Source organism: Drosophila elegans, unplaced genomic scaffold (assembly GCF_018152505.1).
Source record: "Drosophila elegans isolate 14027-0461.03 unplaced genomic scaffold, ASM1815250v1 contig_476, whole genome shotgun sequence".
Lineage (NCBI taxonomy): Eukaryota > Metazoa > Arthropoda > Insecta > Diptera > Drosophilidae > Drosophila > Drosophila elegans.
In genome coordinates this window covers 21,868,773-21,884,090 of record NW_024545863.1, presented here as the reverse complement: position 1 = coordinate 21,884,090, position 15,318 = coordinate 21,868,773, and the positions used below count along the sequence as shown (strand labels likewise).

At 39.3% G+C, this 15,318-nt stretch overlaps 1 protein-coding gene across 13 annotated transcripts in view; it reads right to left on the bottom strand.

The window, feature by feature from the left end:
• Positions 1-1,674: 1,674 nt before the first annotated feature.
• LOC108147151 (low-density lipoprotein receptor) overlaps positions 1,675-15,318 on the bottom strand; it is a 34,830-nt gene continuing 21,186 nt past the window's right edge. For 5 of the 13 annotated variants that reach the window (XM_017273445.1, XM_017273454.1, XM_017273444.1 and 2 more), the window contains 8 exons: positions 13,363-13,485; positions 12,641-12,864; positions 10,026-11,423; positions 9,220-9,418; positions 8,862-8,966; positions 4,437-4,573; positions 4,227-4,373; positions 1,675-2,920 (listed from right to left, as the gene is read on the bottom strand). In XM_017273445.1, coding sequence (XP_017128934.1) covers positions 2,879-2,920; positions 4,227-4,373; positions 4,437-4,573; positions 8,862-8,966; positions 9,220-9,418; positions 10,026-11,423; positions 12,641-12,864; positions 13,363-13,485 — 2,375 coding nt within the window. In that variant the 3' untranslated portion in view covers positions 1,675-2,878. Of the gene's footprint in view, positions 2,921-3,923; positions 4,374-4,436; positions 4,574-8,861; positions 8,967-9,219; positions 9,419-10,025; positions 11,424-12,640; positions 12,865-13,362; positions 13,486-15,318 lie in introns of all 13 variants that reach the window. The other 8 variants (XM_017273446.1, XM_017273452.2, XM_017273449.1 and 5 more) reach the window with 6 other exon arrangements.

Sequence of the window (15,318 nt, the reverse complement as noted above, 5' to 3'; positions counted from 1 at the left end):
TTTATACTACACAACTGAGTATATTTTTTACTACAAAAAGAATACAAAAAAAGCGAAATTGTAAAGTCAAATCAAATATGTTCTGTGTACGCTTTGTGTGTGGGGTTTTTGTTTGGTGGCCGCCTGCGGCTGGCAAAACGACAAAATGTATGCTATGTTCCGGCTGAATTGCAGATTTTCATCCTCCGGCACCACGTTCTTTACGCACACACTCACGCTGAGTCAGAGTCGCTTATTCCGTGCGCCTTAATGTGCAAAAGGGAGGGAATCCCCTTTCTCGTAGATTTCACTTTATTTGGGCGAGGGAACTGCGTGGCGCCATGGAACAGTGTTTTGCCATTTGGTCGCATATGGCTAATGGAAAGGGGCACACACCTGACATTGGCTGGGGGATTATCTGAGCAGTTTCCCGACATACTTTTGGGATCATATCTAAATTGAAAAAGTTATCGGCGCCGTGTGTCAAATGTGTCGCTGTCGCCTTTTATTTACATTTTATTTTCATGGCAAACGTGAGCCGCGCTGGATAATCGATTCAAATCGATGTGCCAGCCGAAATCAACTCACAATACGTTGAAATTTCGATGACAGCCGGCTGCCCTGCAAGCAATAAACAAAAATAATGTGGCCTGCTTCGAGGCGCGCTACATAAATTATAACATTAAAGACGCCCGAAAGGCATAAAATCTTATTTATTCGCCGAAAATCGCTGCGTCGGACTTTCCCTCACCGATAATTCCCAGCCATAAATTAGGTAAACAGAAGTTAGAGCCTGTTAAATATGGGTGCTCGATAAGCGGTTTGGGATGAAATTAAAACCTGTCAGTGCTTAGATATTATCCGGTCAAAAAAGAAACCCCCAATGACTGCTTAATCTGTTGACTGGGTGCCTCAAACTTTGGCTCCGGACGGAGCTCCTTACGTATTGATGTCCTCTCATGTGAAATAATTGCCGTAGTTGTCCATTAGCATTCAATAATTCATGGCTGCGTGTCTGGTTCCATGCAGATGTGTCCTTGTGAGCTCAACAAAATTCAAAACTGTGTCGGCGTTGTGGATATTAGCACAATGTGTGAACCCGATTAGCTTCCGATACAGCATTGCAATGATGCCCAGCAATGTTTGGTGTTCACTTAGATTATCATTGCAAAGATAATGAGGTCAAATGAAGTAATAGCATGCAGTTGATTGATAATCCTGACTTGTTGATTAATAATCTCCTGAACACAAATCAGATACAGGTGATGAGTTTCTTGCTATTTTGGACTAGGAAAATATTTTGAATGACCTGTGTACCGGTCTTGAAAACGTATATTTCACACAGAGATTGGAAGTTCCTTAAAATGTTCCTTAAAGAAATTAACTGAATGTTTTACTTGATTTTAAGTGAATTGAAAAGCGTTGGTGGCGAATAAAATAAATTTAGTAAATCACTTAAACACAAATTGGACAATGTAACTAAAAATATTATTAACTTAATATTGAGGCAGGCATTTTTATTTATTTTTTATTTAAGAGATTAACCCGTGAAAGTTCTTTATCTCAGTTCTCAAATATATAGTTATATGCCATAAAAATGAAACACATTTACATTTTCCTTGTCTTAAAATTCCATTTTATTTTTCTGAATGAACTTTAATTTACATTATTCTTGTTTATTTTTTAATTTATTACTAAAATTTCATAAATTTGTTTATTCAACTTTTCACACATACCATTTTAAGTAAGCTAATATTTTGTTTTCAAAAAAGCATTCAAGCAAATACTTTTAATGCCTAAAATAAAATATATTTCACAGGAACCAAAATTGCCAATACACATAAAATTGTTTGTTGTTGTGTAAAATTTGTAAATAAATAAAAATATTTGAAAGCTTGTTTATACATTAATTAAATGAGAGGAATATTAAACTTATTAAAATTAAATGATTTTTATGTAGGTTTAATGCTTTTAAACTGATCACAGCAAATTGTTGTAAATACTCAAGAACGAAAACGGAGCAAAGTATAATGGTAAAATGATTTCAACCACTCTAAATTTATAATTTTGTCTTGTAAATTTTTGCTAAACAATTTAGTACCTATGTATTTACAGAGAGGTTTTTCTTTAATATTTTGCTAAAAAGGATTCCAACTTGGTGCTAAAAACTTTACTTTCAAGACTGTTTTTAATTAGTTCATTGATAACAAAAATATATTATAGCTAGTCACAATAATTGTTAGGCTTATAAACATTTACAGTTTAGCTATAATCTGTTCTTTTTCGAATTCACAAAATGTTTCCTTCTTCTTCAACGAAATTTCTTAACTTTTTACAATTGATTTCATGGACGTGAAAGGAAAGTTGGACTTCTGGCTCTAAATCCCGGCTCGTTCCTTCATTGAGTTCTTCTGGGCTTTTGTGTGTGTGCGTGGGTGTTGTTGTTGTGGGTGGGAGGATATGCGTTGATGTTTGTGTGTGTGTGTGTGTGGGGCGACGTTAGTTGATGTCAAAACGTTGCGCCTAAAAAGGTTTTTCATTGTTATTAGTTAATGCATGTGAATGTTGGTGTGTGAGGGTATCTGTGTGTGTGTTTAGTGTTGATACATTTAAATTAAATTTTAAACTAGGCAACAAATTAAATTTGTTGAGTATTTTTTTGCCCCCAATCTGATATCGTTCTTGTCTTTTCTATATTCTTTTTGGCATTCTTCATTTCTTACTGCTAAAAGAAAGCTCAGTTTTCTTAGCATTTCTCTCATTGAACTTTCACTTCTTAGTTGAGTTTTTGGGGCCTTGGTCCAAAAAGGAATTACAAGTAGGAGATGCTTTGTAGTTGTTCTTGGTCTATCGTCCATTATTTGCTGGATATGCATTTACATGAAACTTTGGAGGTGCCTTAGACACATTGGGTGCTCGGTTCAAAGAGAGGATTGCCAGACTATATGGATTAAAAGAAAATATTTCGTTAGTTCTGTAATTTTGAAATTTATGTTTGTAAAAAAATACTTAAAATTCAAAACATATACTATATATAAGCAAAAATATATATTTCGTAATCGAAAGAAAAAATTTAATAAAAAACAAACTAAAACTATGAAATAGTAATTCTTATTCAAAAACCACATTTTATAAAAAAAAAAACCAATATATATACCCCTAATTTTCCATCTAAGATTTTTTAGATATTAAGGCTTATTGTTTGTTTTTTGTAAAAATATTTTGTAAAATTTTAATCACCGCTAAATACTTACAAAAAAGAGATTTAACGACAACACTTTCCAACCGAGGATATCTAATTATAAGCCTTAATGAAAACAGCCGACCGCTAAGCTTGCGGCCTGAAATCGCACTAATGAATTCGCTTGTATGCAAATTATTGTGTTATTTATTGGTGGCTATGGCTGGTGAACAGAAAATCTCTTTTAATTCCATTTTGTTTAATTTTGCGTAATTTTTGTTATGCATTGTTGTCGAGTTCCGCTTGGATTTGTCTTATTTTTGTATGTTTTAATTAACCGCTTTAATTAAAATTGGCACCGAAGCAGCTGCAAAATGCGTGAAACTTGAAAAAAAGCAAATTTAATTGAAATATTTTACTTAAATGTCCCGGCAAATTGAATCGCTTCAGGTTTTAGTTGGGCAGCTGTTGGGCTCTGGGACATTTTGAAGCTTCACTGACTCCATTTAATTGGCCTTTTAGTTAATTGGCTAATTGATATGCACATTTTGATTGCCATTGCAGTTTGGCAATTAGCAAGACCCACGGGTCGGAAATTCTATAAGCACACATTTTATGGGAGGCAAAAATGCCCAAATCGCCGGTAAAGTAAATTAAATTAAAGACCAATAAAACGATAATTAAATTATACACACAACACAAAAAATTCTGTTACATATTAGGCCAATAATGAACTAATATGGATTTTATAACCACAACTTACCGTTTCTAATATCTGAATTGGGACCGTGGTTTCGTGGCTCGCAGCATTAAAAAAAAAATAAATCGTTTAAAGGGGAGTCAAAATCTGAAACTTGCTACGTTCACAACAATTTCTGGTCTTATAAATATTATATCTTAATCGTTTACATTCTAGTTGGATCAACTTACTTAGCCCTAGATACAATTATGATACGAGCACCTTACCATCTATGTACAACATTAACTTAGCACCTAACACCTCCTAGAATCTGACATAACTAAAGTCGTTGGGATTTGTGGCCATCTGTGGGGCCGACCCACTTACCTCCTCCTCCATGGCAGTGGCGTACATATGCGGCGATACGTTCTTCTCCAGACTGAAGTGATCCTCCGTCGTCTTGTGGTAGACGGGATTCTCGAAGTTTATCGAGTTCACCGCCCGCGTGCATCGTCGGTATAGAACAAAGATGATCTGTAATTGTTATTAACGTACCTTCGTTAATTGTTTGTTAAATTAAAATTGTAGTAGACTTACGGAAGCTAGTACGGCGGTACTGGTTAGACTGGCTATCACAATCAAGGCTACTTGGCCGTAGTCCTTTTCTGTCTTTTGGGCAGACTCATCAGCTTTGTCAATTACGACTGTGCCATTCACGCCAACTTTCTCTTTAACTGTTTGGGAGAAATATATAAAGTAAAATCATAAATTTAGAAAACATGGTTTATAACATTACAAAAATTATACCGATACAAATAATCATATAAACATTGTTAATGAAAATGTAGATTGTTTTTTAAAAATTAATAATTAATTCCAGTACCCATGTTAAGGCGAACGATAAATTTATGAAAATTGTATTGTTTACTGATCTTAAAGACATTTTTTTTAAAAAGGGAAGGTCATAAATAAAATAATTTAAGGCCAATGCAAACCATTATGAAACCACAATGAAGTAAATTATTTATACAAAATTAACTTCCTGTATTTCAAAGGCAAACTCGTACAATATTATTAAAATATGCCTTTACGTGCTCTTCTGCATTCTCCCACAATTTCATAATTCCTATGGCCAAATATAATTAAAATGTTGTCTTTCTCGGAGCTTGGCACTGGGCAAAAAAAAGCAGAGAAGTCGCCGACGACGACTACATCCCGTGGCGAATGTTTCCGCTTATGGGGTTTCCCTGGTTTTGCTGTTGGCTTCTGTGCGTTTGTACTCTCTGCCTTTTGCTGTTGTGGTGGCAGGAAGTTGTAGGATTTTTCCGCTGTCATCATAATTCGTTTTTATATTTTTCCGTTTAGAATTTGTTCAACAGCAGAAAAAAGCGCACAAAGTTAAGCGCGGGAGGCGCGCGTTCGTCTGGCAAGGGATCTGGCGTGCTTTTAGCGCGTCCTTAGGTTTCGCCCAATTCCACCCGCGAAATAAATCCCAGTTTCCCGTCCAAATATTCCAACTTCTGTTGTTCATATTAATTTTTGCCCTACGAATATTCAAAACGAGGACTTTTAGATTTGGACGAGAGAGCATGTGGCAGGGAATTATCATTAAAAGTTCATGGCGGCAACAGATGTGCGCCATCGATTCGGGCGTTAAGATGCTGCAAATTTATTTTGGCGGCATTAACAGACAGTCGAATGGCAGGACAAGCATCTGAAAAGTTGCACGTTGCCTGGCATATTAATTTCTTTTGGTTTAAGTGTGTGGCTGTTTATCTTCACTGAGGCGAAAGCGTCAGCAAATTGCCAGCAGCTGTTGCTTTATTTTCCTATAATTTTTTAGGGGCAGCTAAACAATTTTTTGTTTTAGGTCTTGGTTATCATTTCACTAAAGCTTAGAATGTATTTATTTTCAGTATATTTTCCAGCCTAACATTGTTTTGAAAACAAAATTTTCTGTGTTTGCTGGAAAATTAAAATGATAATTGCTTTATCTATTTATCTAAGATCCTGTTTTTATCCATTTTGAAAAGATAAATTTACTTTACTTTACCAAATTAGCATTTGCTCTTTGGTAACTGCCAGTTTTATGCTTACCTAGAAATGTCATATATTATTGCTCACTTCTAATCTAATACGAAATGCAATTTCCGTGCCTCACTCACACACACACACACATACCGACGTGCAAACATTTGGATATATAACGGAGAGTTATGCCTCATCGCCCATTTGTATAATACCGCACATATGCTCTCATATTTATTTCGAAACTCCAACTCAGGATAACGCATAGCAGGTGCTCGGAACCCCTCGATCCCCGGCCACCGGAAGTGCCATAAAAAGTACGACAAAATGGCTGCCGTGCCACAAATTTCCTTCCCAAATGAAATAAAACGCATAAAATATGTTCCGTCACCTGTTTTGGGTTCCGAGAGGGTATGAAAACAGATTAGATAACCAAAAAAAAGTTGCAAAGTTGTATAAAACAACAAAAAACAAGCAGAGGAAGTCAAAAATGGTGTGGCATGCAAATAAACAAAATGGCGGCTTTTCTGTCATGTTTTTGGTCTTTTTTGACCCCCCTTACCATTGTTGTCTTTACATCGGAGGCAATATGCAGTAAAGTTAGAGGCGTGCAATAACAATTGCCGGACTGACCGAAGTGCAGGCAAATGAAAGTCATAAAATGCTGCAAGGAACAGCAGCAGCTGTTCACCCAGTTCTCCCCACTGCCTTTTCCTCGGATTTTCCCCGATTTTCCCCGCTTTTCCCCGCTTTTCCCCGCTGTGAGCTCCATTTTATGTGGTTGGCTATTAAAAACGCAGTCGTTACTTCGACGGCTCAAAGTTTATGGTGACTGGGGGTCTGTCCAACCGGATTGCACTGCCCGTCTCTGTGTGTCTCTGGGGTATTTGCGAAACTTTGCCTGCGCTTAATTAAGCAATTTGAAGTGGGCAGAGATGGCCATAGAAAAAGTAGCACAAACCGCTAATTGAAATTGCAGTTATGCTGGCGGGACGAGCGTCATCATCATTGGCAGGGCTGAACCATCTAATTGAAATGGTCTCTAACTAGTTTATAGTTATTTACTGACCCGCGCCTCTGCAAACTTGGTCCGAGCCCACTTTGTTAAAGCCCCTGTTGTCGTCATTCTTTGGCCGCAAGTGTGTTGCAGCTTCTTTAGAGTCCTCGACCTTCAACCCCGCGACTCGTCTGCTAAGCCCGCCACTATGACTTCTTTAAATTCTCGTAATTAGGCACAATTGTGTGGGTTTCTCGCTAAGTCTTCCCAGGAAACTTGATTACACCCCGTAGGCATGACAACATTTTAAAGCGTCCGAAAGTTTGCCCACTTTTCACTGCTAAGCCGGCCAGGCAACTGAAGAGGATAACGACTGGCATTGGTTAAAATTGTTTTTTGTGAGGGCGGCTAATTTGCTTCTCTAATTGCGTTCTATAATAGGTACTCGGAAACGTTTAAATAATTCACAGAATTTTAGAGTGATAAGAACTTTGTTTGAAGTTACCAAATCACCTTATTTTAATGTTCGATTTGCATCAAATGCACATGGAAAACAACAAAAATTGTATCCCAATGGCGTTTTCTGGTCGTTCAAAATTTAAGATTTTCTATTGTGCGCAAGGATACACTATATTGGCCTTGTTTATTCCCCAGAAAATCTGGCATAAATTCGGTTGCCACAGTAAAATATCTTTCTTTATGCCGCTTGGCCTGAATTTTAATATTGGAATGCGGAACAATTTCGAGCTTAAATTGATCAAAGAGCTATTGCTGAATGTGGGTTTATAAAAAATAATGATACGGCTTTTAGACATGGCAACCAAAATTCTAATTTAAATCAATAGATACGAAACAGATGAAAACGGCACTGGATGCAGCAGACACAATACACACTAAAAATAGAGAGAAATGGGCTTTGTGGTCCGATACATTTTTAGGTATGAGCCACCGGCCAGGACAGATAGGGGTAATTCACTTTTGCAAATATGTCGCCCAAAACGTCGACAGTTCGAGGTGTTGACAGTGCCAATTTGCTGGGAGGATAAAGATGATGCTGATGACGATGACGATAGTAGCGCTGGTGATGACGAATTTCTGGTTAAACTATTTGCCATGCTCCATATCACTCGGTGTGTTGCTTATGTACAATTTAATTTCATGGCGATTTGTTGACGACTGCCGCTGAAATGTCCTTGCTGCTGCTGTTGCGGTTGTCAGCCGTTCATCATTCCGTTCCCATCCGAATCCATGTCACCCTGTCAGAGAGCAGTTCGCAAATTGCACGGAGAAATTCGCCCGGATCCGGGACCGGGAGTCCCGACCAGGGTAAGTGCTGGATATAAGTCGGCTGGGGGAATCGGAGGGCGACTGGGTGGTCCTGTTGCCATTAAACATGTCACCAATGCTTCCCTTTTGTGGTTTTTGCACTGTGTGTGCACCCGATATTTATGTTTTACGCTCCGCATTTGGCATGAGTATTTGGGCCAGAGTTCGTGTGTGTTGGTGTGTGCATTTTGAGTGATTACGTCGATATCATTGATGTTGATTAATGATGATGACGACGATGGCTATATGTTTGCGTAAATGTTGCTCTACAAATTGTCGCATAAAATGCCAAAATTAAAACAACAAGAAATGCAGGTGAAAAATATGTTCACAGGGACGTAAGCACTCTTGAAACAAATGTTATTATATAAATCCAACACCAGTTCTCCTTAAACCCTTTCATATTCTTACTACTCAATTGTTTTACATTAGGGTTCGTAAATATCTCTGATTTTAAAATTTGTTAAAGCCTTAAAAAATTTAATGTTGTTTACTAGATAAATGAGCACGAATTTGTTAAAAAAAAAACTTTCTTAAAGTTTTTAATGATCCGTGAGGCTCAGTTTTGATTTTTAATTATATTATTTTATTTTTAAGATTTTGAGATTTTACGAACCCCGCTTAACCCTAAAAAACCACCACCATAGTTTTCAAAGAAAAATGTCGCATACCCGGCGCTTCACTGTGCGCATCTGGAGGTAGTTTTGTGGTTGAAATAGATGACTGGTTGGTCGTCCGATGGATCGGTGCAGTGGGACGCACACTTGGGATACGCGCTACAAACCAAAGGTAATTTTATTGAAATAATGAGATTCGAAAAGGTGAAAATGCAATTGAATGAAATGCGCAGTGCAGTGGACCACTCAAAAGGCCGCAACCGCAACAGAGAAGCGTTCTGTATCGCCACGCTTCTGTTGGCCGCCTTTGGTCAGCTCAACCGCAAAACACGACCATCGAGGCGGACAGCTCGAATGCAATTACGAAGACCCCCCTGAAATTCGCATAGAGTGTAGTAAAAAATCTACTTACAATCTTCCACACACATAAGGCCGTCGGCCATCAGCTTCAGACCCGTTGGACAGGCGCAGGATATGCGGGGACTTCTCTCGTTAATCCTGGGAGCTGGCAGGCAGAGATGGGAGCAGTGGCCGTTGACCGACTGGCAGTGGTTCACACCATCGGGTTGGCGGTACGGGTGGTACACATGCACCACCATGGGATGTTCCAACTGCAACGAAAATGTTATCTTAATTTATTAAATGTGTTAAAAAGTTATATTATTGTTAATTTGTTTCACTCTCTGTCCAAATGTTTAATCTTTATTTTTAAATGTTTAACAAAAGTATTCATAACAATAGCATTTTCAATTTATATTCGACTTATATTTGGCATGAAATTAAACAATTTAGTGTTTAAGTATAAATCGTCTTCAAATTCTTGAAATATTTTAACGACCGATAAGAATGGACAGTTTCTGAGTATTTTAACATTAGCTTGACATCCTGTTTTGTTTTCGATTAAACTCACGCAAAGTTCGTACAATGAACAACTTGGCACTAACAAGTAAATTAAGTCGGTTTCACAATATTCAGATTGTCTGCTTTAATCAGAGCTTGGCTTGACATTGAAATCGGAAATTCGCATACATGCATATAATACATTTTAAATAACAATTCTATCAGTATTTAATTCAAATTTATTTCACTGAAACTGATAATATTAAATGGTTTCATTTTTACATATTTCTATATAATAATAAAATTCAATTTATATATTATTATTCAAAATGCAATAAGTTCTTATTTAAAAACAACATGATTTTAAAGTAGACTTACCATATGTGTTGCGGTGACAGCCTCAACATTTTCTCCATTAAACTTGTTGGCCTTGAAGACGGCCTGTTTGTCCCAGTCGGTCCAGTAGACGTAGTCCTCGAAGGTGGTGATCGAGAAGGGATGTCGCAGGTATTCGGCGGAGTAGAGAATCTGACGCCTTTGCGAGCCGTCGTAGTTGGCCGATGAAATGGAGTTCAACTTGCCGTCCACCCAGTAGAGGCGTTTGAGAACCAGGTCCAGGGTGATGCCGTTAGGCCACTTGACATCGTAGCTGATGATGGCGGTGCGGTGGGAGCCGTCCATGCCCGCCCTTTCGATGCGAGGAGAGGCGCCCCAGTCGGACCAGTACATCCAGCCATCGATGGGATCCAGGGCGATGGAGCGCGGAATGTCCAGCGCGTCCTTCACCAGAACCTTGCCCATGCTGCCCTCGAAGTTGGTCAGTTCGATGGTGCACTTGTTGGTGTCCGTGTAGTAAACGTGGTTGTAGATCCAGTCCACAGCCAGGCCATCCGAGGTCACCGAGGATTTGGTCAGCACCACAGTGCGCTCACTGCCCTCGTCTATTGGCGCCTTATATATACTCTGCGTGGTCACATCGCTCCAGAAGATCATCCCCGTGCGGAAGACAAAGTCCAGGGCAGTGGCTGACTTTGTACTGTTCACTATGGAAGTCATTTCCGGGCGATCGAGGGCTATCTTCCGGATGTCGTGCCGTCTGGCCAAGAGCAGCGAGGCATGTCCTTCGCTGGCCTTGCACCTAGTGTGGTTCTTCAGGACCCTCATGTAGCCCGCCTCGCACTCGCACTTGAAGGCTCCGATCTCATTGACGCACCGTTGGGAGCAAACGCCTTGGGTCTCGCACTCATCGATGTCCACGCAGGTGCGATTGTCGGCGGCCAGTTTGTAGCCATCGTGGCACTCGCAGCGGAAACCCACCTCCATGTCCACACACTGGTGCATGCAGCCGCCGTTGCCCTTGGAGCACTCATTGATGCTGCACTTGCCAGCGGGCTCGTCCTCGCCATTCGGACAGTCCTTCCTCTGGTCACAGACTTTGGACCGCGGAATGCACTGGCCACCACCGCAATCGAACTCGCTGGATGCATTGCAGCCCCTCAGCGGTGCACTGATGTTGCACGTCTTCTCATCACTGCCATCCGCACAGTCCCTGTCCCCGTTGCAGATCAAGTGGCCGGCGATGCAGCTGCGATCGGCACACTGGAACTGATCCGGACGACAGGACACGTTCGCGCACTTCTCCTGTGACTCGTCCTCGCCATCTTCACAATCTGCCTCGCCGTCGCACACCCACGACGGGTGCAGGCAGGTGATGCGATCCGAGCACTGGAACTCGGACGCATGACAGAAACTCAAGCGACGAGTGTGACAGTTTTGCTTTGGAGGGTAGAAAAAAGGATAAAATTGCAGAGTTTAATTCAGGATTCTACTACGGTTCAAAATTAATAGACAAATATAAAATTAAAATGTCTTTATCATTTAAAATGCTTTAATTTTGGCAATGTTGTCTATTAACAGGAATGTCCTTGGAAAAAGGATCTCTGCGCGTGACGAGGATAAGGGAAGTTAACTTTACTGCAGCTACAACAGTTTGCTTTTCTTGTTAAGTGCCAACCAAATATTCAGACAGCTAAGCCCGGTTCACAAACACACACAGCAGTACACACAAGCTCTTATGCACCAGCACGCACACATACACTTGTACACATATTTTTACAGGTCCCTGTGGCCAACGCCTGCATTTTTTGCCTTGCATACTTTTAGGAGATGCCAGAAAGCATTTTCCACACTTTATACGCTTTTGGAAAACAAGTATATCCGACCAATGTATTTATTTAGCTTTGGTGCTTATGGAAAAAATTGTTTTAAGTTTATAATCCGTTGTGTATTTGATATAAAGGTTTTTAAGCACATTGCTTAAAACTTAAATAAATCAAAAACTTGTGTTTTCAATTCTTGTAGTAATTATTGGTAGAATTTTTAAACAATTTTCAAATATTTTTTAAATAAATCCTTTGAAGAACATCAAAGATGCGGTTTGTTTGGATAGCTGGAAACTTTTTTTATTGCTATTCGGTGCCATGCAATTTCGGGTACCCACCCACTACTGACAACAAAAGCCATGCGTCATACATATAAATGTTTATGGGAAACAGTTGCCGACATGGTCCTCGTCGTCGTTGCCAGTTTTGAATAATGCTCGCGTCTTGCATAATTTATGCTTCCTAGCTCGCTCCATATAAATATATATTTATATGCGAGGGCTGTTAAACCACTTCCTCTGTGTGTGCACTGTGTGTGTGTGCTTTGATAATGTGTTCATATCAATTTTCATTGCAAGTTGAAGGTAAAGATTTCATGAGCTTCCACACAAAGAAAACTGTTCTTTCCCTTTTTATTTATAAATAAAAACTGCAATGTAAATGCGACTTAATGAAAAAACTGTGGCATTGCCCACACTTCATATAAGAATTAATTTGTATTTGCAAGGAGTTTCAGGTTACAGGAAATATATATATATATGCGGTGAAATTTTGATTTTGATTTTATGCTGATACATATTGAAACCAAAATAATTTTGGTTGTGAACTCACCTCATCTGCGCCACCAGCGCAGTCTGAATCGCCGTCGCAGACCCATTCCCTGGGAAGGCAGGTGCCAGTTGGACAGGTAAAGGACTCCTGGGGGCATTTAGGTCTTTCCCCGCATTCCTTCTCATCCGAACCATCGCCGCAGTCGTCGTCGTCGTCACACTTGAAGCGATTTTGTATGCAACGTCCATTGCCACAGGTGAACTCATCCGAGCGACACGTCCTATCTGCGCAAAGTTCATATCAATGATTAACTTGATTCTTCGAAGGGATTTTGTGGAGGATTTTGTGAATTTCATTAGTAAGTGCATGGAAAAAGGAAATGCTTAGAGCACAAAAGACGGGGAAAATGTGCCTGGGAAAAGCCAACACCATAATAAAATTGCCAACATACAAACAAAGCATATAGGAAAAGAAAATATGTGAAAGTGACAACAAAGAAACAGCGCAAACACAGCAAACTAAAGTGTGCTCTTCTGTGTGTGTGTATGCGTAAATATTTGTGCTTTATTGCATACGAGTTTTAACATGGCATTACACAATTCTTCGAGAAATGTGTGCATGGCACAGTCAAGTGCAGGAATAGTTCGGTACAGCATCTAGAAATAAATAGCAACCAACACCAAGCAAAGGCAGTGAAAATCTAAGATAATTGCGTATATTAAAGCAGCCAACACCAAGCAAAAAACAGAGAAAAGTCTAAGGAATATTCGATTTTGGCTTACTGCACTGGGCCTCATCGCTTCCATCGCGGCAATCTTTGTTCTGATCGCACATCCAGGCCAAGGGAATGCACTCGCCCTCGCCTGATTTGCAGGAAAACTGCTCGGGCGAACAAGTTTGGCTTCCTAAAAAAGAACAGATCAAGATATTTTTCGATTGGAGTACAAATGTTATGAAATAAATGGGGAAATCCAGAAAACTGAATTCTAAAACCAATTCAATAATCAATGCAAGTATTAAAAAATATATTTGTTTGTAATTTCTTAAATTAAACAATATTTTACCTATAAATATAAAAAATTGGAAAAACTATTTGAGTTGTTCTCATAGTTCTTTTCCATTTGACAAAATTTAAGACTCCATAAAGGGCCAAAAAAATCTTGTAACTGCCTGGCTAATGGGATTTTATATCGCTGGGAAAGGAAATGCGACTTAAAGTATGCAACCGAGCACTGTCCTGTAATTAAGTTTATAAGCAGCTGCCTTATGAGGGCGGGGTAGCAATGGCAACCGTTCTCCGAGTAGTAAACATAGTTGTCATGCCAACACACAGGCACAACCATTCGGGGGCTAAACAGTTGGCATTTTATCTAGGCAGTAATTAAGACATTATCAGCCAACACTCCATAAAGTTAAAACGCACACATGCGTATGCATTAAAGCAATTATCGCCCACACCCGCCACGCACACACATTCACATTCACAGTCACAGTCACAGTCACAGTCACATACATCCATTGAAGATATCCTTGCCAAAGGAGCGGACATTAAACAAAGCTGACAACACCCCCACAGACACGCACACACTCACACACAGGAACAGCAAAACGCTTGTGTTTAACCCTTAATGCGTATTAGTATGCCAGTTCTTCGTGACTCGTTTTCGAGCTTTCTTTCACTTTCTTTCTCTCTTTCATTGTCCTTTGTTTCACGGTGTTGTTTGGGTGTGTGTGATTTTCGCTGATATGATTATGTACCTACATCCCAGCTGAGACTGTGTGTGCGTGTTAGCAATAAAATCTTATGGATGTGCCAAATATTTGAATATGCTTTTTAGCGTTTTGTCTACCTCTTCCTCTCCTTCTTTCCTTCCTCTCTTTACTCTCCTTCCTTTCCCTTTCCTTTCCTTTACGTCCTTCGTCCTGTCTATTTGTTTACCGCTTACACGGGCATGGCGTACGGCGGAAATTTCTGACATCGTTGCAAATAAATTAATTTATTATTATTTTCTTCTTGGCCTTTGCCACTTTTGGCGGTTGCTTAGCATGTACAACGCGTCGTATGCGTGATATGGCTTTAATTGGAATTTATTGTGACCAGCTTACTGAATTTATTCGTCGTTCGCTTGCTGAATATTTACTGAAACTGCCAGAATGCCTGCGAAAAAATTTACAAAATCGCCTTAAGTTTTAGATGTCTTATAAGTTGCCCATATTTAATTATTTAATTTTTATATCTTAACCATTTCTTGAAGTATATAACTCTTTTTATTACTAACACAAGCTGAATTTTAACATAAGATTTTTAATTACTTTATAAAAATAAATAGAAATATGCAGTAAACATTTTAGTTAAATACATTTGAAATTGATATCTCGTCCTCTCATTTAATGGCATTTAACATCATTCATGGTCACTTGAAAACTCTTTTCGATTATTTCGTTCTCCCATGCACCTGATATATTTTCAATTATCCAATATCATTTTGCCAACCATAATTTATGGCTTCATTAAATTTTCCATCGGTGGCGAAGAAAACATTCACCAGGGGGCTTTTATGTACATATAAAACTTTTCGTTTTTATTCATTCGAAGGTAACTACTTGGCTGAATGGCAGTTTCATCCTCGTACGTCCATGGAGACTCAGCTTCCTTCTCGGCTTTGGCTTTTGTGAGTCCTGGCAGAATCAATTTGCTGTCGTGGGGTCACAGTCAATGGACCACCGAGGGTCCTGCT